This window comes from Scyliorhinus torazame, chromosome 21, assembly GCF_047496885.1.
Source record: "Scyliorhinus torazame isolate Kashiwa2021f chromosome 21, sScyTor2.1, whole genome shotgun sequence".
NCBI classification, from domain to species: domain Eukaryota; kingdom Metazoa; phylum Chordata; class Chondrichthyes; order Carcharhiniformes; family Scyliorhinidae; genus Scyliorhinus; species Scyliorhinus torazame.
Window position 1 is genome coordinate 111,539,704 of NC_092727.1, and position 22,041 is coordinate 111,561,744.

At 48.0% G+C, this 22,041-nt stretch overlaps 1 protein-coding gene across 3 annotated transcripts in view; it reads left to right on the forward strand.

Annotated features, from left to right (window-relative positions):
* Positions 1-14,928, forward strand: part of etv4 (ETS variant transcription factor 4) — a 117,494-nt gene extending 102,566 nt beyond the window's left edge. For all 3 annotated transcript variants that reach the window (XM_072487256.1, XM_072487258.1, XM_072487259.1), the window contains 2 exons: positions 5,533-5,634; positions 7,609-14,928. In XM_072487256.1, the coding sequence (XP_072343357.1) occupies positions 5,533-5,634; positions 7,609-7,830 (324 nt within the window). In that variant the 3' untranslated portion in view covers positions 7,831-14,928. The remainder of the gene's footprint in view (positions 1-5,532; positions 5,635-7,608) is intronic.
* Positions 14,929-22,041: the final 7,113 nt, after the last annotated feature.

Consider the following 22,041-nt stretch of genomic DNA (forward strand, 5'->3'; position numbering starts at 1 on the left):
ACAGCCCATCCAGCTTGTACACCTGTAATTTAACCCAACTACATTATAATGTGCTCATTGTAGCTGAGGGAAATATTAATGTCCTGGTGGTCAAATCACCTCTCGGTGTCCAAAGTCCCACCTGAAGAATGGCCCCTTAGCTGAGGAATTGATGACTACGGACATTCATCAAAATGGGATTGAAATAATGTACAAAATTTAATAATGTATAAAATGTGCACGAAACGCTTATTTTCAAAGACATTCACCTGGTTCCTTGTCTACTATGAGCACTAACTATCGCCTTCACCAGACCTGTCATTTTTCAGATGTAGCATTGAATTTCAGGGCGCGATTCTCCGAACTGGAGACGAAGCTGTCGTGAACGCCGTCGCATTTCACGATGGTGCGAAATGGGCACGGGGACAACCGATTCTGGCCTCCACAGGGGGCAAGCACGGCGCTGGAGCAGTTCACGCCGCTTCAGCCTCCCTTCACGGCGCCAAATGGGCGTCGCACCAACCCACGCAAACGCAGTTGGGCAGCGCCAACCCGCGCATGCGCGGGGGGGACCTCTTCAGCGCAACCCCGATCGCGGGCCAGACCCTATCGGAGGGCCCCCCCCCCCCCCCCCCGGGGACGGAGACCCCCCTCCCACCCCCGCAGTCCACCCCCCGACCCTTCGCACAGAGTTCCCGCCGGCAGCAACCAGGGGTGGACGGCGCCGGCGGGACTCTGCCGTTTCCGCGCGGCCGCTCGGCCCATCCAGGCCGGAGAATTGGCGGCCCGGCCGCGGACGGCGGCCCGTGACCAGCACCGCGCCAAACGCGCCGGTGCAAATGGCGCCGATTCTCCGCACCTCGGAGAATCGCGTGCCGGGGTCGGGGCGGCGTCGCGCGGTTGTGTTGATTCTCCTGCCCGGCGCGGGGCTCAGAGAATCCCGCCCGTAGTGTCTGTTACTATTGAGCGATTCCACCACCATCTCTTCTGTTGTAATGGTTTTTACTTTCCCAATATTCTCACTTGCTCGCGAGTTCTTGCGAGGTTCTGCTTGCGAAGATATTCATAGCTATACTGCACCTTATCCAAGTGACCACACTTCAAGGGTGAGCCTTGATAGATTATTCTGCAGCTGAACCCACGGATCCACACTTCGAGTAGGCACCACTGTATAAGGAGATAGCTGATTTACTGTCCCCACTCCCCTAATCCAGCAGCACTATCTTTAATAATAAATGTGTCACTATTTGACGATTTGTCTTCTAATCACTCCCACTCGGACAGCCTCAAGGTCGGCCCAGCTTGCAGAATGTCGATTTCATCCCTGCAGATTCCATTTCCCCAGATTCCCAAATCTATGCACTAATTCAAAAGCACAACTTTAGGTCTTCACTCATGCTGAGCAGAACACTGGTGCTCCAAAGGGGTACCTCCACCCAGCACGGAGTTACCGACACTCTGCTGCCTCCTTGGGTCTTCAGTACTTCTCCTGAGCCCATTTTAATTGCCAGAGCTTCTCCTAGGCCCTTTTCACTTATGATATGGAGATGCCGGCATTGGACTGGGGTGGACACAGTAAGAAGTCTTACAACACCAGGCTAAAGTCCATCAGGTTTTTTTCGAATCACTAGCGCAGCTCCTTCCTCAGGTGAATGAAGAGGTGGGTTCCACAAACTCACATATAGACAAATTCATTGATGCAAGATGATACTTTGAATGGGAGTCTGAGCAGGTAATTAAATCTTTACAGGTCCAGACAGTGCGACTGGAGAGAGGGATAATCACAGGTTAAAGAGGTGTGAATTATCTCAAGCCAGGACAGTTGGTAGGATTTTGCAAGCCCAGGCTAGATGGTGGGGGGTGAATGTAATGAAACATGAATTCGGTTGAGGCCGTACTCATGCGTGCAGAACCTGGCAATCAGTTTCTGCTCGGCGGTTCTGCGTTGTTGCACGTCCTGAAGGCCGCCTTGGAGAACGCTTACCCGAAGATCAGAGGCTGAATGCCCTTGACTGCTGAATTGTTCCCCGACTGGAAGAGAACATTCCTGCCTGGCGATTGTCATGTGATGTCAGTTCATCCATTGTCGCAGCGTCTGCATGGTCTCGCCAATGTACCACGCCTCGAGACATCCTTTCCTGCAGTGTACGAGGTAGATAACGTTGCCGAGTCGCACGAGTATGTACCACGTATCTGGTGGATGGTGTTCTCACGTGTGATGGTGGTACCCATGTCAATGATCTGGCACGTCTTGCAGAGGTTGCCATGGCAGGGTTGTGTGGTGTCGTGGTCGCTGTTCTCCTGAAGGCTGGGTAATTTGCTGCAAACAATGGTCTGTTTGTGGTTTCGCCATTGTTTGAAGGCAAGTAGTGGGGGTGTGGGGATGGCCTTGCCAAGATGTGCATCTTCGTCGTTGACGTGTTGAAGGCTGCGAAGAAGATATTGTATTTTCTCTGCTTTGGGCAAAGTCTCCTTCACTTAAAACTAGCTGGTTGCAGACCTTTTCCTACTTTTAACTAAACTGGAACCTCTTCCTGTCCCCTGTCTGTGACTCTTCTTTTGGGATCACTGTCTGTCCACTCACCCTTTGGGATCACTCCCTATCCTTTCTCCCTGTTCCCTGCCTGGGACACTGAACCTAGTGATTATCCCAAATCCATGACATGGATTTTTGCAACATTTTCCCCTTTTTCCTGGGCCCATCCTCAGCCCAAACAATTTAAGAATGCAGAACTGCGCATGTGCAGCCTGCTCTCGGTCTGCACATGCACAGAAACTCAAAGATCAGTCGGGATTTGGCGTTCCCGATCGACCGCTTTCCGAAGAGGTAAATGTAGCTTTCCCTACATTCTTGAATATTCATCCATGTTATGTGGGCGTTGCAGGTTGGGCCAGCATTTAATTGCCCATCTCATGCTGTGGGTCTGGAGTTGCATGTAGGCCAGACCAGCTATGGCAGCAGATTTTCTTCCCTAAAGGAAGGAACTAGATGGGTTTTTACGATTAGGTCATCATTAGACTTTAAATCCCAGGGACTAAGTCCCCATTCCCGTGTGAAAACAGTGGTCTTTTACACCAGGAAAACTGGCGACAAAAAGTCAGCAATTCCCCGTTTTGCTGGGGGCTAGCAGGGAGCCGGAGTAGAACTCACCGCTCTAGCTGCAGATACGGCCCACAGCACTTCCGGATCAGAGGCTCCGCATGCGCGGCATCGGCCTACAGCGGCCAGCGATGCTCTGTGGCGGAGTCAGCCCGCGGACCTGGACCGCCAAAGTAGTGCAGCGCTCTGACCGCTCGCGCGCCTCGCACTGCCCGCCCACATTGCCCCCAGTCCCGAATGAAGCCCGCCCAGCCCACCGATCGGCCCTCCCCCGCATGTGACAGCTACGGACTGAGTCCACAGCCACAGTGCGAGGATCCCAGACGGTGTGAGCACACGTAAGCCAAGCCGTCGGGAATTCGGCCGGTCGGCAATGGAGCATCGGGCGGGGGGGCCTCAGGAAATGGCGTGAGGCGGTGGATACTCGACTCAGCATACTCCTCGAGTACGCCGATTTTCAGGAGGCGGAGAATTGTAAAACTTCCGATTTTGGCGCCAAAACGAACGCGATTTCGGCATCAGGGAGCGGAGAATCCAGCCCCCGATTTTTATTGATTTCAAGTTCGATCATCTGCCATGGTGGGATTCAAATCAAGGTCCCCAGAGCATTACTGAGGGCCTCTCGATTATTAGTCTAGTGATAACACCACTACGCCACTGCTTCCCCCATATGTAACTTGTTACCATGTCATTTGAGGCTCAGTTAGTGGCACCCTTGCCTCCGAGTCACAAAGTCATGGGTTCAAGGCCCACTCCAACTTTAGCACAAAATCAAGACTGACACAGTGCAGTACTGAGGGGGTGCTGCACAGTCGGGGGTGCCATCTTCCAGATGAGATGTACAGCCAAGACTCTGCCTTACCCCTCAGCTGGGTTCAAAAGATTCCACCGTGCTCTTTCAAAAACGTGCAGGGGAATTATCCTTGATGGCCTGGCCAATATTCATCCCTCAATCAACACCATGAAAAAAGGATTATCAGGTCATTGCCAGATTGCTATTTGTGAGAGTTTACTATGCGCAAATTGGCTGCTGCATTTCCTACATTATAACAGTGGCTACTCTCCAAAAATATACTCCATTAGCTGTGAACTGCTCAGGGACATCCGATAGTTGTGTAAAGTGCCACATAAATGGATGTCTTTCCTTTGGGCTGGCTATCCCCATGCTTTCAATAGCCTTGGTTGTAGCAGTTTGCTGCTTCTTGGATCTCCCAGATCATATTTAGCATTGTTGATTTCTGTACAAGTACAGTTACATTGAGAATACTCATCTATGCCACATCAAAAATATTCTCAAAGTAATTTGGCCACATAATCCCATGGTCATGTGAGGAGGTTGTGTCTGCCACAACACAAATGACAATAGTGTATTACACTCTGCTTATGCCATCACAGTAAGGGTTGTACATATTGTCTAAAGTTTTTTGGATGGGCACCCACATCAACAAAGTTGCAACAAAACTCAAAAGTATTAAATGAATCTGCCCTTTTTTTTTTAAAAGTGCAAATACTGGAAATTTGAATAAATACAGGAAAAAACACAAAAGCTACATGAACAGCTGTTTAAAAAAGAAAGTTAACATTTTGAGTTGGATTGTTCATCAGAACAAAGTTTTCTGAGAAAGGGTCTGCATCCAAACTTTGAATTTGGACAGATTCTTTCATTCTGACAACCTGTTCTTAGGCACCAGGTGATGACTTTGTCGTCTTATTTAATGGCAACTGATGTTGCTGATTAAACCTACTTCTGAGATCACAAAACTGTACTGCAGAGAGGAATCATAGAATCCCTACAGTGCAAAAAGAAGCCATTCAGCCCATCCAGTCTTTACAAACCCTCCGAAAGAGCACTCTACCCAGGTCGCAGTCCCCTGTCCACCTCGCTGTACCCCCATAATCCCGTAACGGAACCTGCAAATCATTGGACTCTAAGGAGTAATTTATCATAGTCAATCCATCAATCCTATACATCTTTGGACTGTGGGAGGAAACCGGAGCACCCAGAGGAAACCAGAGCAGATACGGGGAGAATGCGAATACTCCACACAGACCGTCACGCAAGGCCGGAAATCTCAAACCCGATTGTCTGCAAACCAACAGAACAATCCTAGTGCAACTCAGTGATAATTTGATATTTTAAAAATTAGTTCTAAGGGTGAGAGTGTCACTGGTATTGCCCATCTCTAATTGCCCTTGAGAAGGTGGTGGTGATCTGTTTTTTGAGCCATGGCGTAGATACATCTGCAGTGCATTTTTCTGTAACAGTTTGATACAACTAAGTGACTTATTCAGCATTTCAGAGGACAGTTAAGAGTCAGTAACATTGCAATGAATCTGGAGTCACGTGTAGGCCAGAGCGGGTAAGGATGGCAGATTTCCTCCCTTGAAGATCATATGAGAGCAGAACTATTGATAACAGAATATTGGACCAATGATTTTATTTTATTTTACAGGTGGCAAGACTTTGGGGAATGCAAAAAAACAGACCAGCCATGAACTATGATAAACTTAGCCGTTCCCTTCGCTACTATTATGAGAAAGGAATCATGCAAAAGGTTAGTTTAACAAAATTATTATTATTTTTTTTCCAAGGGGCAATTTAGAGTGGCCAATCCACCTACCCTGCACATCTTTGGGTTGTAGAGGTGAGACTCAGGCAGACACGGGGAGAATGTGCAAACTCCACACGGACAGCGATCCAGAGCCGGGATCGAACCTGGGACCTTGGCGCCGTGAAGCAGCAATGCTAACCACTGCGCCACCGTGCTGCCCCAGTTTAATATAATTGTTTAAACTGAGCATTTTCTGATAAAACGCCTAGTTTATCATGACTAGCCCCTGCAATAACACTGTTGGATCTGTCAGAGTCCTTTTTTTATTGGTTAAATGCTGAAGACCTATTATATAGCCTAAAAATGAAAACTTGTAAAATATCCACAAAAGCTCTTTATGTTAAAATAATTATGAATAATTGTTCCCCTCCTTCGGCCTTTCCACAAATAGTATGACAAAGGCCTCAAAGGTTGCTGCTCTTTGCCAACCAGTGAACTCTCTACCTTTGAAGGTCACCTGACAGCAATCCTCCATTCGGACTGCAACACACATTCTGTTACACATCACTGAACAAGACTGTAATTTCCAGAAGCCCTTGGTCACGTTCCAATCCATATTCAAAGGAGGGGCCTGTCTTTGCAGGCCACTGGGTCGTGCCTTTCAGTTTAACCGCTCTGTATTTGAATCTCCCATACCATAATGAAGTGAAGTTCAGCATGGTTCATCCAGAAATCTATGTAGAGGTGTAGCAGGTTTGCCAAGTGTTCCATTCATGTGGGTGGCATAGTGGCACAGTGGTTAGCTTCACAGCGCCAGGGACCCGAGTTCAATTCTGGCATTGGGTGACTGTGGAGTTTGCATTTTCTCCCTGTGTCTGCGTGGATTTCCTCCAGGTGCTCCGGTTTCCTCCCACAGTCCAAAAATGTGCAGGTTAGGTGGATTGGCCATGCTAAATTGCCCCTTGATGTTCAGGTTAGGTGTGGTTACGGGGATATGGCAGGGGAGTGGGCCTAGGTAAGGCGCTCTTTCAGAGAGTTGGTGCAGACTCGATGGGCCGAATTGCCTCCTTCTGCACTAAGAATTCTATGTTCTACCTTGTCAAGGTGGGATGGAGCGAGCAAACAGAACAGGGATGCAATCAGTATTAAATAATTCCAGGAGAAAGTTATAGCTTTAGTTCTGATCTTAAGAAAGCAAGTGCATTTCTACCTTTCTAAAGAATATGGGGGGAAAATGGGAACAGGTTATAAAGTTGGATGATCAGCCATGATCATAACGAATGGCAGAGCAGGCTCGAAGGGTCGAATAGCCTCCTCCTGCTCCTATTTTCTATTGACTGGCTGAGTTAAAGGAAAGAATCTAATAGGCAATGTTGAGAGGTCAGATGGGGAAAGAAGTGATGGTGAAATATGAATTGTATGCAGTTTGCAGAAAATTGGTAATGTGATGGAACATCTTAATTTCCTGTATTTAGCATGGAATCCTAACAACTGGCAGCTGAATTAAGACTGCTTCTTAACTTTATCATCATTAAAATGTTTTCCACCTAATAATCTGGCCTAGGAACTGAGCTCAAGTTCCAAAATGTTGCAACCTATTGTGGAGATACTGTCCTGCTCTGATCTCATCCGAGTCACTGCAATTGGGCGTAACATTTTTATGCTGGAGGTAATTAGCCAGACTTGCACCCTGTTCACTAACCAGTGATGTACCTGGAAAGTGCGCATTTGTTGGGAATCGGCAGAGGACAGAGAGGGCTTTCTGCCATGCTCTCCATGGTCAAATGACCTGCCAAAGCTCATGTCTAAGCTTTCACGGATAAAATAGGCTGTTGCCTGACATGGAAAATTGATTTCCTCATGAGCCATCAAAGGAAAAAGGGAGAAAAACTTACAAGCAAGGCCGGCATAACGTCTGAAATGGTATTGCTGCTCTCCATGTTTGGACGGATAAGTGTACTCCTTTGCTGTTCGCAGGTGGCTGGCGAGCGATACGTGTACAAGTTCGTCTGCGAACCTGAAGCACTTTTCTCCTTGGCGTTCCCTGACAATCAGCGGCCACTGCTGAAGTCTGAATTTGATCGACACGTGAACGAAGAAGACACTGTGCCGCTGTCTCACCTGGACGAGAACGCCGCCTACATGCCAGATGCTGGCTGCATCAATTCACAGCACTATAACAAAGGATATATGTATTGATCGACAAGGAGAATATTTGGTTTTCAATCTCTCTAATTGCACTGCAATAACTATTAGAAACAGGTAGTAATTATAAGTTAGAATCTGTTGCTTCAAACATACCTATATCAAATAACTGGGGATATAAACTCATTGTGTATATTATTTTAGAGGATTTGTCGTTTGTTTCTTGCATAAATCTTACTCACTACATATACACACTGTGCAAGGGACTTTTATGGTTTGAGGCAGGGCTGTTTTTAGCTCATTTCTCCCTAACAAGCAGCAGACTGATGATGACAATAGACCACAATATGTTTTTTTTAAAAACTGCTATTTTGTGCTTCTTTTTTTTTTTTGTTGAGTTTCATTGCCCAGGTTCTCTTGTGAAATCTGCCGGAACATTTTAGGAAATGTACCTGACATTCAAAGGTTTGGCCCTGCTGAATGAGCTAATATTCCTTATTTTCTCACTTCAATCTGCTTCCACCCCACCCTCTGCGGCGGGAGTTTACTTGCTTCTTCACTTTGTTGACTTTTAACATACTTGTTTGATCAGCATTAGTTAGAGCCATTTGTCAGGTTGGTTTTAGATTTGGGGGTCTCCCGTTATCTCTTGCTGTTATGTGCAGCTGACAAAGGTAAGCATTTAACCCAGAAACAAACGTGAAACAAGACCCACGCCACAGGACATTGATTTCGGATAGGAACACTTTATTTCCCTAAGTATTCAAACGGGGAAGGGCAAGTCTGATCCTCATAACACAAAATGGTTATTACGCTAAACAAAGCTTCATTAAGCAAAGTAGAAAGTTAACACTTTTTATTAAATGAACAATTCTGAATGAGGCAATTTTGAAGGAGTAATGGGAAATGAGTCCAGATAAATTGTAAGTGGGAAGCCAAACTCAAAGTTTATTTGCAAAGCATGCGTGCTCCAAAGCTACAGTGAGCAGAAAAGCAAATCATGGTTCCCAGTTAACTGGATTAACTCAACGGTGTAAGTTTGATAGAAATTCCACAGAACACTCCATGCATGAAATTCGGCTGCATTAACTTATTTCCTATCAGATAGAATTCCAGGGCGTGCAAGGCACAATCTTGATGTGAGTCCCCAGTCCATGTTCTCAGTGGTCAGCTGACTGATGGTCAGTCGCTTCACTACCCATTAAACAGGTCTGAGTTGAATCAAATCTTTATGTCAACTTTTCTAAACTGGGGAGGCGCATTTGTTTTTGAACTGGTCTTTCAGGATCAAACAGTTTGTTGTGTAAATATCAGGCATGTGTAATAATTACATACAATCCACAGAAAATCTGGGGAGAGTGCCTTTGAATTCTGCTCGATAGGTTGTGGCCTTGTCAGTGATTATTATGTAGCTGCAGTTAGATGTTTTACGGTTATACACATTACATATATACAAATGAATAATGGTGAGTAGTAGGTTATTGAAAATAACCCCTGACAGATCTACTCGCGAGGGGAACTGAGTTCTTATTCCAGGGATTTAAGGGAATACGGGCAAAGCTAAGCCTAGCCTTTGCTATCGGTACCCTGCCTGAATTAGTTCTCAGTGAACACAGGCTTGCAATACTAAACTGACATGAAATTTGGCATGGATGAACAATCGCCAAGGGAGGGCTGGATTGGAAATGGCAACAGTAACATTTTCTGTGACTGGACGTGGTCCCTATTGGCTGTATTCAGTGTGCAGTGACCTGATGTTGTTGTACTGTAGTGGGCGGGGGGGGGGGGGTGCTGGATAAGGGGCAGCGACCGGTGGAGATTGACAAAGATTTTCTGTCAAATTTAGAGTACCCAATTCATTTTTTCCAATTAAGGGGCAATTTAGCGTGTTCAATCCACCCAGCCTGCACATCTTTGGGTTGTGGGGGCAAAACCCACGCAAACACAGGGAGAATGTGCAAACTCCACACGGACAGTGACCCAGAGCCGGGATCGAACCTGGGACCTCGGCACCGTGAGACTGCAGTGCTACCACTGCGCCGCCGTGCTGCCCGAGATTGACAAAGATGTCAAGGCCAGAAGGCAAAAGGAATGTAAATGGTGGTGATTAAAGTCCAGCGGGTTTGTTTTGAATCACTAGCTTTCGGAGCACTGCTCCTTCCTCAGGTGAATGAAGAGGTGGGTTCCAGAAACATATATGTAGACAAATCCAAAAGTGTTCCAGTCGCGGAACACTTCAGCAGTCAAGGGCATTCAGCCTCTGATCTTCGGGTATGGGTTCTCCAAGGCGGTCTTCAGGACGTGCGACAACGCAGAATTTCCGAGCAGAAACTTACAGCCAAGTTCCGTAAACATGAGTACGGCCTCAACCGGGACCTTGGATTCATGTCACATCACATTCACCCCCCACCACCTGGCCGCAGCTTGCAAAATCCTACCAACTGTCCTGGCTTGAGACAATTCACACCTCTTTAACCTGTGATTATTCCTCTCTCCAGTTGCTCCATCTGGACCTGTAAACTGCAAAGACTAGCAGTCAAAGTATCGTCTTGCCTCTTTGACTTTGTCTATGTATATGTTTCTGGAACCTACCTCTTCATTCACCTGAGGAAGGAGCAGTGCTCCGAAAGCAAGTGATTCGAAACAAACCCGTTGGACTTTAACCTGGTATTGCAAGACTTCTTAATGTGCTCACCCCAGTCCAACGCCAGCATTTATGGGCAGCACGGTAGCACAAGTGGATAGCACTGTGGCTCCACAGCGCCAGGGTCCCAGGTTCGATTCCCCGCTGGGCCACTGTCTGTGCAGAGTCTGCATGTTCTCCCTGTGTCTGCATGAGTTTCCTCCGGGTGCTCCAGTTTCCTCCCACAGTCCAAAGACTGTAGGGTAGGTGGATTGGCCATGCTAAATTGTCCTTATTGTCCAAAAAGGTTAGGAGGGGTTATGGGGTCTCGGGGATAGGGTGGAAGTGAGGGCTTGGGTGGGTTGGTGTAGACTTGATGGGCCGAATGGCCTCCTTCTGCACTGTATGTTCTATTTCCACATGGTGGTGATTAAGGCTAAGAAGGGTGCTGATAGTGGCACATAAAGAGATTAGAATGTGTGAATGGCAGAACAAAGGTGAGCAGTGTGTTAAAGGCCAACTAGGAATAATTGGTTCTTTGTCTATTTCCACCTATCGCTGGCCCCCTATCCAGCCCCACATCTCCAACCCCTCCTCCCCCCAACCACAGGACAGTATAAATGTGGCCCCATTTTCAGTTCTCTGCAGCTCTGACAAAGAGTCAATCAGACTTGAAAGGTTGGCACCCTCCTCTCTCCACAGATGCTGTCAGACCATACGAGATTGCCCAGTATTTTCTGTTTTTGTTCCAGATGCCAGCATCTGCAGTAATTTGCTTTTATCTGATAGAGTTGATGCTGGTATTGAGTGTTTGAAACGGACAGTATTCCATCCCCCAATCCGTACGTTGAACAACACAAGATGCCAATGCAGTCCTAGTTGTGTTGGATGTGTTCATTCCTATTTGTTACCTTGGCCTTGTGGGTTTTTTTTTTGCCTACGTAGCCAGCTCAAGTTGAGCTTTGGTTTGGCTGAAACCCAAATCAATTTGCATGCTTGCCCTTGCCTGCAGGTTGGGAAGTCCTGGGTGGTGTTGCATGTTTTTAAAAAAAGCATTGCTCGCGAATTATTTATGTCGCACTCTCTGTATGATTGCTACAGTTTCCAGCATGTGCCTCATGGGAGAAATAAACGACATGTGAACCTCCAGAGGGAAGACTGAAAACGGGATAATACAGCACACACTGTTGCAACAAGTTGTAATTAACGAGAGTAAAAATGAGGAGCAAAGTTGCAACAATCTCCGAGTGCTATCAGAGAACTAAGGAATAAATGCCTTTGCAAGCCAGCTTTAGTTTAGAGTGTACACTAGATTGAAAGTTTGGTTTGAACCCTTTTTCTTCATTCACAAGTAATAAGGCACTTGAAGCAGCCGTAATTGCGGTGAAGTGATTAAGCCGAGACTGGTAACTCTAGGGCAGAGGAACGGTTAAAGCTACCTCTTGTGTCGAGCAACGGAAATAGCAACACATGAATTATTCATGACGTATTTTAGATTGACTACTTCAAACACAGCGATGTACTAATCACTTTTGGCCTGTTCCACCGTGACCACATTAGTTGAAAGCTGGTCGATTGTTGCTTTTGTCCTGTTTCCCTGAAGACTCTCGGCTAGTCGAGGGGTCAGTCATGTCAATGGCTTTTAACGGTAGCCGTGAGCCATGACCTTTGCTAATATTTGTAGGAATGAGAGCTTTGCACAGGGAGCATGGTATTTATAAAGCACGGTTAAATAATCCTGCCCTCCACGGTGCATTGCCACTGTATGTAAGCTCAAAGCATGTTGCACCTGAATTACGCAAGTTTGAGACAATCAGTAGTTTTAAGATTTTCATTCAAATATGTATAGAATTAGTGTTTGAACCATGTTTCAATTATTGTGAGGTCAAGGTGAGACTGCTTTGATGTTTCGAGCATCAGACAGTAAGGTGAGCAAATAGGTTGCATACTGTCACTGTGAATGCAATGTCATTGTATTCTATGCAATTGATGTTTTATTTTACATTAAACATTATACTGTTACTGTAATCTTAGCTGACATACTTTTGTTAGTTATTAATCTCAGGCAGTTTCTCCCAGACATGCTAGCTGAAGGTTGATGCCCAGGGGTGGGTGTACACAATGAGAAGGAGAAATAAAGGTGGATTCGGAGAACCAAGTATAAAACACTGTACGGTTTTCTAGATTTCTTTTTTGCTTTGTCACTGAAAGCATTGACTTCTAGGGTACAATTTGATTGGTGCCGATCCCCCAAGAGGCAATTCTTCATGTGTGAGTCTCGATAGAGTGTAGGGCAGCCTATTTAACTAGAGGGAGCTTAACATTCAAGAGTGATCATGTCCACTGACCCACATGCAGATGCATGCAGACACACACACAGGAGTCACTGATAGCTAGCGCCTCTCCTCCTGGATGTTAACATCTGCATTAACTGAGAATCAACATTCTTGGCATCTTGTGGTTGCTGTGGTTCAGCTATTGACTGTATTTGCCAACTCTGCCATTGGCGAAACTGGTATCACCTTTTTTTAAATGAACAGTTAGCCAAATGACAGTACAGTGTGTCAATGAAAAACAAACCGCAGGTAACCTTGGACGGTTATACCCGCAGTGAATGTGCAAACGCACAATATGATGTGGTTTGTTTTTCAATAATTAATTGTGCAAAGCGCCTTTATCCAGCCTGTGGTGAATGCTTTATATAGAATCTGGCGATCAATCCAACGGGGGCTTGTGAGAGGAATGAGGGGCAGGGCTCGGACATAAAACCAGAGATATCAGCAGAAGTCTGTCTGCTGAACACTCAACTCACTGCTCGGGTCCGGTTTTGTGGCACTTGTCCAAGGATTAACTTTGTCGACTGTAGCTGAACAGTTGCGTCACAGGCCAATAAGTATACTCTTTGCCACGCCCCCACCATTTTCCACTCGGGAGTCATCTGCTGCTGAATTAATTTTCAGAAAGCCCCCTCGAAGGCTCAGTAGGTTCATGGATGAATCCATTCAAATAAGGTTTTTTCCTCCAAATTGCGCTGGGTAATCTAATCTCAGCCAGAGCACAAATGCCAAACCATAGAAGCCTCTTCCCCACCGGGCTGGGGAGAAGTGGGAGGGCAAAAATGGGCCAGAGTGCCCCCCAACTCTGAATGTTATCCAGTGGCTATTGCTGGAGATGTACATGCAGGTAGTGGGGCAGTACAGTAGCATAGTGGTTCACACAATGGCTTCACAGCGCCAGGGTCCCAGGTTCAGTTCCCGGCTTGGGTCACTGTCTGTGTGGAATCTGCACATTCTCCCCGTGTCTGCGTAAGTTTCCTCCCACAGTCCAAAGATGTGCAGGGGTAGGTGGATTGGTCATGCTAAATTGCCCTGAGTGTCCAAAAAATAAGATAAGGTGGGGTTACAGGGATAGAGTGGAAGTGTGGGGATAGGGTGGAGTTGTGGGCTTAGGTAGGGATGCTCTTTCCAAGGGCCGAATGGCCTCCTTCTGCACTGTAAATTCTTATTGGATGACGACTAGGTTATGTTCAGGGATTTTACCTCCTTAAAGTTGAATAGCCTGTTGAAACTCTCAGTCAAAGTTTGCTCATGACTAAGGACAATCGGCATCTGTGGAGCAGGACCTCAAGCTGAGAATCAATACTTTCAGGAAGGGCTGAGAGGAGCTTGGCAAGAAAACAAAATACATTTGTTTTTAAACAAGTTTTATGTTGAGCAAAAACGGTTTTCTAGATGTAAATTTTTTAAGATGGCATCAATATGGTGGTAATCAGTGGCTATGTCGCATTGTACATATTGCAGATGTCAATCTCAATTGTCACAGCTTGTACAGCTGTTATGAGAAATAGGGCATTAAAAAAAAAGTGCCTTAAAGGGAATGGTTGGAGCTATCCTCTGAACACAGACTTTGACACTCCATTTACTCGTGGGTCCTTTATCCACCAGCATCCCATAGTGAGGTTGGACACAGGTTGAAAGTGTCTCTCTCCGTTCTCCTTGCTCATACACAAAAATGAGCCTCAATCTTTTTGCCAATCAGGCCAGCGATTTCGCTCACACCGACCATTTAGCGACTGCTGTGGGCAGCATAACAAAATATGGTGGTGATGCAATGAGAGTTAACTGTCCTGAGGATGAAGCTAAGGTACAGCACCTAGTAGGAGCTTTGAACCACATCAACCCATGTGGTATCTCAATCTGGAGTGCTTTAGCATTTATGCGTGGACAGAAAAGTGACAGCACCCCAGCACTGACATCCCCATCTGATTACGTTAATCTGAAAGGTCTGTGATGCCCATGTAAACTGATGCATTTTAATGATAGTATGAGCCTAAGATATCCTGTACCATTGTTATTTCTTTTCCCGAGTAGCTTGACAAGACAAAGTGATCATGCAAATGTAAATAATGTAATCTCAGTTTTTCAAGGATTTTTGCATAAAATAGTTGAATGATGAATGACGACAAATGTGGTAGTTGCCATTAATTTGTAAATGAATATTAATCAATAAATTGAAATCATTACACACTCTCAGGTCATTATCAGACCGACAAGTTTTTAAAGGGTGTTTTATAACCATCTCATGTTTCCTTTTATCCATCAGCTATTTTGGGGATTCATATTTATTGCATCTCTGAAATATTTCAAAACATTTCACATAGTATAACTGTATTTGAAATGCAGACTGTTATGTAAGCAGACAAGTAAAATATTTTAAAACAGCAATGAGCACAAGTGCAAAGTCAAGTTGGCAGGACAACAGTTTGGAGCAGGGACCCTAACTTGAGTCCTAACCATAGTCCTGGGTGATATCTGCTAACCATCTCTGAATGGTTTCATTCCCACACCAAGCAGCACATCTAACTTGGGAGGCACTAAAGTTAACGTAAACTAAAGTTAACAACATTTCTACTCTGGGAAATCTTTGGCCTATGAACACAATGTCTGTGTTCAGGTCTTTGACTTCTTCAATTGCATGCACCTTCACCTGCTAGATAAATTGGAAGATCCCGGCATCACGAATGCATCCTGGGAAATAGTGGGCACAAATTATAATATGAATCATAGATTAGTGGGGCAGCACGGTGGTGCAGTGGTCAGCACTGCTGCCCACAGCGCTGTGGACCCGGGTTCGATCCCGGCCCCGGGTCACTGTCCATGTGGAGTTTGCACATTCTCCCCGTGTTTGCGTGGGTTTCATCCCCACAACCCAAAGGTTGTGCAGGTTAGGTGGATTGGCCACGCTAAATTGCCCCTTAATTGAAAAAAAATAATTGGTTGTGGCAAATACTTCCCCCCCGCAAAATGTTTTAATTTGACTCAGGTGTGGACACATTTCAAACCCGTTATATCACGTCAGTGTTTTGGTCGGACAAATGCTGCTCCTTCTAAAAATAATGAGATCATACGAACCAGGAGCAGGAGTCGGCCAATTAGCGCAATTAGATCATGGCTGATCTGATTGTGGCTTTAACTCCGCTTGTCCGCAGGACAGCACGGTGGCACAGTGGTTCGCACTGCTGCCTACGGCGCTGAGGACCCGGGTTCGATCCCGGCCCCGGGTCACTGTCCGTGTGGAGTTTGCACATTCTCCTCTTGTTTGCGTGGGTTTCGCCCCCACAACCCACAGATGTGCAGGGTAGGTGAATTGGCCACACTAAATTGCCCCTTAATTGGAAAAAATGAATTGGGTACACTAAATTTTTAAAAAATCACCACTTGCCTGCCTCCTGCTGCACTCCCCACCCCCTCCCTCCAAAACCACATCCCATAATCTTTAAGCCCCCCCGTAGATCAAAATTCTGTCTAGCTCAGCCCTGGATATATTCAATGACCCACCCTTCACTGCTCTCTGTGGAAGCAAATACTGTTTGAGTCCATATCCACATAATGATAGCTTTTCAATGTCAATTTTCAGTAATTTGTTACAGATTGTATTACTGTCTTGCGTGAGCTGGAAAGCGTTCATGTTCCAATTTGAAGGGCTAGTGTTCATGTCTGTGGCACTGTACGTGTCTAAGTTGGCTTGAACAGCTCCACAATGCACATTTTTATGGACCAAATCAATTTGCGTTTCTATGCATTCCACATGGCTGGCTTTCAGGATAAACTTAAGTAAATTGATTTCTCTTTACAGACTGGAAGAAGCTCAGGTTTTTTCCGTGTGGCAGCCGGAATTAAATGGAGTCTCTCCACCACAATTTTTACAGCGGCAACTTTCAAGTAATCAACAACAAAAAAAATGTTTCAACTGCAGAGGGAGAAATTTGAGAACTTTCTCTCGTGGCTATTGAACATCCAATTAGATTACGGTCTTGGAAAATATTACCTCGCTGGCCAGAAACCGCACCGAGGTATTTTTAGGCATCCAGTCTTGCTTGTTATTTGGGCTTTGACATTTTGGAATTACCTCAAGGTTGCAACCCAGATTACTTTCTCTTTGCCTAAAAAGAGGATGATTCATGCCGGGCTTTGTCTGTTTCCATGGTCTTTTGGCTGTTCTTGTTTCTCTTCCCGTGTGGTGCAGACTACAGACACTCACCTTGGGGGATTTCAGACATCCATCTGTTCCCATCGCGAGGTTCTTCCTGGAACAGGGCGCTATCCCGTCACCTGAGGCTTATAGCTTGAGGGACATCGCTCAGTATCAAGCGTGGCTGACCAGGAGTCTCTCCCGCTCTTACCACCAGCCATTGGCATGTTGGAAGGATTTTGCCATCTGGGGTGGGACTCGAACTGGTCTTTTGATACATTGGGCGTGATTTTCCTAAAAGGGAACAAAGTCCGATGGCGAGCGCATTTTGCCACGGGTTCTGGCGCTCACAGCACCTAGAAACATAATGCCAAATAACGGCACTCTGGTTTGATAAGGGGCCTCAGCAATGAATGTGCAGCACTGGATGCACATAGCCCCCGCTCGCCGGATCTCCACAGTGTAGAACGAGATCGGGACACCATTTTTAAATGACATCCCGATCTCCAAGTACCCCGCCCTAGTACCCTGCCCCTCCATCTTGCCCAACCCCCACCACCTCCCTGTACCCCATACCCGGCTCCCCCATCCCCGGCTCTGTCGTGTTGGGTGTTCTGATGTACAAACGATCCAACACGGCTGGAGATGGTGTAACTCAATTTTATTAACTACTTAACTAACAGCACACTGCTAACTTGGGCATGTGCATTACCAGCTAATCTGTGGACCCTGTCCTATCACTATCTGGGTGAGGCACTCAGCTCATGGTGAATGTCTGAGAGGCAGGCTCTGAGCTCGGTGCTCTGAGCTGGCTGCTGCTGGAATGAGCGGGAACTGTATTGTCCCCTGTTTTTATAGTGCATGTGCTCTCACTGGTGATTGGCTGCGATGTTATGTGTGTGTTGGTTGGTCCTACTGCATGTCCATCAGTGTGTGTTTGATTGCACCATGATATGCTGATCTAAATATCATGACATCCCCCTTTTCGCAAATAATATGTGCTTACATGATAATAAATAAAGAAGTGTGGTGAGTGCATCTAATCATGTGTGTGCAATATTTACAACAATACGTACATGTAGCTATATAGGAAGGTGCCAGGTGCAGAAACTAACTGTTACACCAAGAACGAAACCAATGTTATTAACAAACAATAACAAAATCTTAAACAGTATGGCAAAAAGTCTGAAACAGTATGTCAGAACAAGTCAGTGAGTCCAATATGAAACGGTTCATAAATTAAGTCTCTCAGGTGGGCGACAAATTGGGGTTGACCGCCTCAAGGGTGGGTCAGGATCCACCGGCTGAGGAACTGGCCGGGCTACGGTCAAGTGAGGAGGATGCAGGGTGTCCGGAAGGTCAACAAAGTACATTGCAGGGACAACAGGAGGGCGTGGCACCGGTGCAGGATCACGTAGCGAGCGTGGAACCAGACGAAGGGCACGCCGATTGCGGTGGCGAATAGAGCCATCAGGCAGACTAACCAGGAACGAGCGGGGAGCTAACTGTTGGAGAACCTCAGCGGTTGTCGACCAGCTGCCCTCGGGAATGTATGCGGACATTATCTCCAGGCGCCAGGGCAGGAAGATCAGTCGCCCGAGCATCATGTGTCGCCTTTTGTTGCTCACGCTGTTGCTGCATCCGCCGAAGTACCAGAGCATGGTCGAGGTCTGGGACGTGAATGGATGGCACAGTGGTCCTGAGGGTGCGACCCATAAGCAGCTGGGCTGGCGATAGGCCCGTGGACAGTGGGGCCGAGCGATAGGCGAACAAGGCGAGGCAGAAGTCAGATCCTGCATCAGCAGCCTTGCAGAGGAGCCTTTTAACCATATGGACGCCCTTTCCTGCTTTGCCATTCGACTGAGGATGCAGAGGACTGGATGTCCCGTGTGTGAAGTTGTATGAGCTGGCGAAGGAAGACCATTCCTGACTCGCAAAGCAGGGGCCATTGTCTGACATCACAGTGAGCGGGATGCCGTGGCGAGCAAAGGTCTCTTTGCAGGCCCGGATGACAGCCGATGACATGGTGTCGTGCAGGCGTATGACCTCTGGATAGCTGGAAAAGTAGTCGATGATGATGATGTAGTCCCTGCCGAGCGCATGGAACAGGTCCACGCCCACCTTCGACCAGGGGGACGTGACCAACTCATGGGGCTGAAGGGTCTCACGGGGTTGTGCCGGCTGAAACCGCTGACAGGTGGGGCAATTGAGCACAGTGTTAGCAACGTCCTCACTTATTCCCGGCCAGTACACAGCCTCTCGGGCCCTCCGCCGGCACTTCTCAACGCCGAGATGGCCTTCGTGCAGTTGTTCTAAGACAAGCCGGTGCATGCTGTGTGGGATCACGATGCGGGCCAGCTTCAGGAGGACACCATCAACGACTGCCAAGTCGTCCCGAACGTTGTAAAACTGTGGGCATTGTCCCTTGAGCCACCCGTCCGTCATGTGGCGCATCACACGTTGCAGAAGGGGGTCGGCCGCAGTCCCACGTCGAATGTGGGCCAGGCGTGCATCAGTGGCCGGCAGATTGGCAGAAGTGAAGGCTATTTGTGCGTCGACTTGGCAAACGAAACCCTCAGGTCGGACGGCATGTTGACTGCCCTGGACAGAGCGTCTGCTATGATGAGGTCCTTACCCGGGGTGTAGACAAGTTGAAAGTCGTACCTCCGGAGTTTGAGCAGAATGCGCTGGAGGCGAGGGGTCATATCATAGAGGTCCTTTTGAATGATGCCAACCAGCGGGCGACGGTCAGTCTCCACAGTGAACTGGGGAAGGCCATACACATAGTCGTGGAACTTGTCAACGCCAGTCAACAGGCCTAGGCACTCCTTTTCAATCTGCGCACAGCGCTGCTCTGTGGGAGTCATGGCCCGTGACGCATAGGCGACTGGGGCCCATGATGAGACGTCATTCCGTTGCAGGAGGACCGCCCCAATGCCGGACTGGCTGGCGTCAGTCGAGATTTTCGTCTCCCTTGTAGGATCGAAAAACGCCAGTACCGGGGCGGTGGTGAGCTTGACCTTGAGCTCCTCCCATTCACGTTGGTGGGTGGGAAGCCACTGGAATTCAGTTGTCTTCCTGACAAGGTGCCTGAGAGCTGTAGTGTGGGAAGCAAGGTTGGGGATAAACTTCCCCAGGAAGTTGACCATTCCGAGAAAGCATAGCACCGCCTGCTTGTCTGTCGGCTTCTGCATGGCCGTGATGGCTGCCACCATGTCGGCATCCGGCCGCACCCCCAACTGGGAGATGTGGTCCCCCTGGAACTTCAGCTCGGTTTGTCCAAAAGAGCATTTGGCTCGGTTAAGACGCAGGCCCTGGTCCCGTATCTGTTTAAAGACGCGCTGAAGGCGACTGATGTGCTCCTGCGGTGTGGTGGACCAAATAATTATGTTGTCTACATAGACGCGCACCCCTTCGATGCCCTCCATCATCTGTTCCATGATGCGATGGAACACTTCAGAGGCCGATATGCCAAATGGCATCCTATTGTAGCAGTATCTGCCAAATGGAATGTTGAAAGTGCACAGCTTCCTGCTGGACTGATCCAATTGAAACTGCCAGAAGCCCTTTGAGGCATCACGCTTGGTGAATATTTTTGCCCGAGGCATCTCGCATGTGATCTCCTCACGTTTGGGTATGGGGTAGTGTTCCCTCATTATGTTGCGATTTAAGTCTTTCGGGTCTATACAGATCCGGATCTCACCGGAAGGCTTCTTGACGCACACCATGGAGCTGACCCATGGAGTCGGCTCAGTTACCCAGGAAAGCACTCCTTGGTCCTGAAGGTCCTGCAGCTGCTGCTTGAGGCGGTCCTTGAGGGGTGCTGGGACCCTGCGAGGTGCGTGAACTACCGGGGTGGGATCCTGTTTAAGCCGGATTTTGTACGTGTAGGGCAGTGTGCCCATGCCCTCGAAAACATCCTGGTTGTGCGTGAGGATTGAGTTGAGCTGCGCCCTAAAGTCTGCATCTGGGAAATCGGACGTGCCTTCTGGAGAGAAAGAGAGTGTACACGCCGAACGAGGTGGAGGATTTTGCACGTTTGTGCGCCTAGCAGAGAGTCCTTTGAGGAGCCCACGATTTCGAATGGTAGTGTTGCTTTACGTGAGTTGTGTCACTTTGAGCTGGCACGACCCGTGGCGGCCATTATAGTCAACGAGTTGACAGTTGGATGGCAGAATAGGTGGTTTAACCTTCAGGGTCTGAAATGCTGACCATGCGAGGAGATTGGCTGAGGCACCAATGTCCAGGCGGAATCTGATCTGGGATCGGTTGACCTTCAGGGTGGCACACCACTCGTCCGGATCACTGCTGTGCACTGTCAGCGACTGATGCATTCGACTCGGGGACAGCTTGTTCTTGTTGATGACAGCAACGCGGAAGGGCTCCCTGCCCTGAGTGGCACTGGTCTGTGTGACGTCGGGATCGGACTCGGTGAACGTGGGTTGAATTGCCTGAACGTTTCTGCGAGGCTGGTAAAACGGGTACGAGTTGGCAGGGTGAGCTGCTCGACAGCAGGCAGTATAGTGGCCCAACCTGTCACAGCGAAGACATTGTCGCGCTTTGGCAGGACATTGCCGCTTTAAATGGGCGGAGCCACAGTTGCCGCACGTCGTGACATCAATGCGTTTGTTGCGCCACTGCGCATGCGCGGTGCGGTCTTGCGTAGTGCGCGCCTGCGCATCGTGTTCCTCTGCGTCAGCATCCCCTCTTTTGGCGCGTACAAGCGCGGGAGGCCTCGGAAAGCACACAAAATGGCCGGCCTCCTCCAGGCCGCGGCCCGGGAGGTACTCGATCGTCTGGACCCGCTCCGCCTCGTGGGGCCCGTGCCGCGCCGTTTCGGCCTCCTGGATGTGTGAGTACCAGCTGATGGCGTTCTCATGCAGGACGCAGGTCTCGACGGCAGTCGCCAGGGTGAGTTGCTTGACCCGAAGTAGCTGCAGGCACAGGGTGTCCGACATGATTGGCTGCGATGTTATGTGTGTGTTGGTTGGTCCTACTGCATGTCCATCAGTGTGTGTTTGATTGCACCATGATATGCTGATCTAAATATCATGACAGGGTCCGCCATCCCAAGAGTTCGATGGGACCGTGTGAACCTGGAGGCGATTAGAGCGCACCATGCGTGGTGGCCCTGGCACACACACTGTGCGGCCTCCTGTGTCTATCCAACC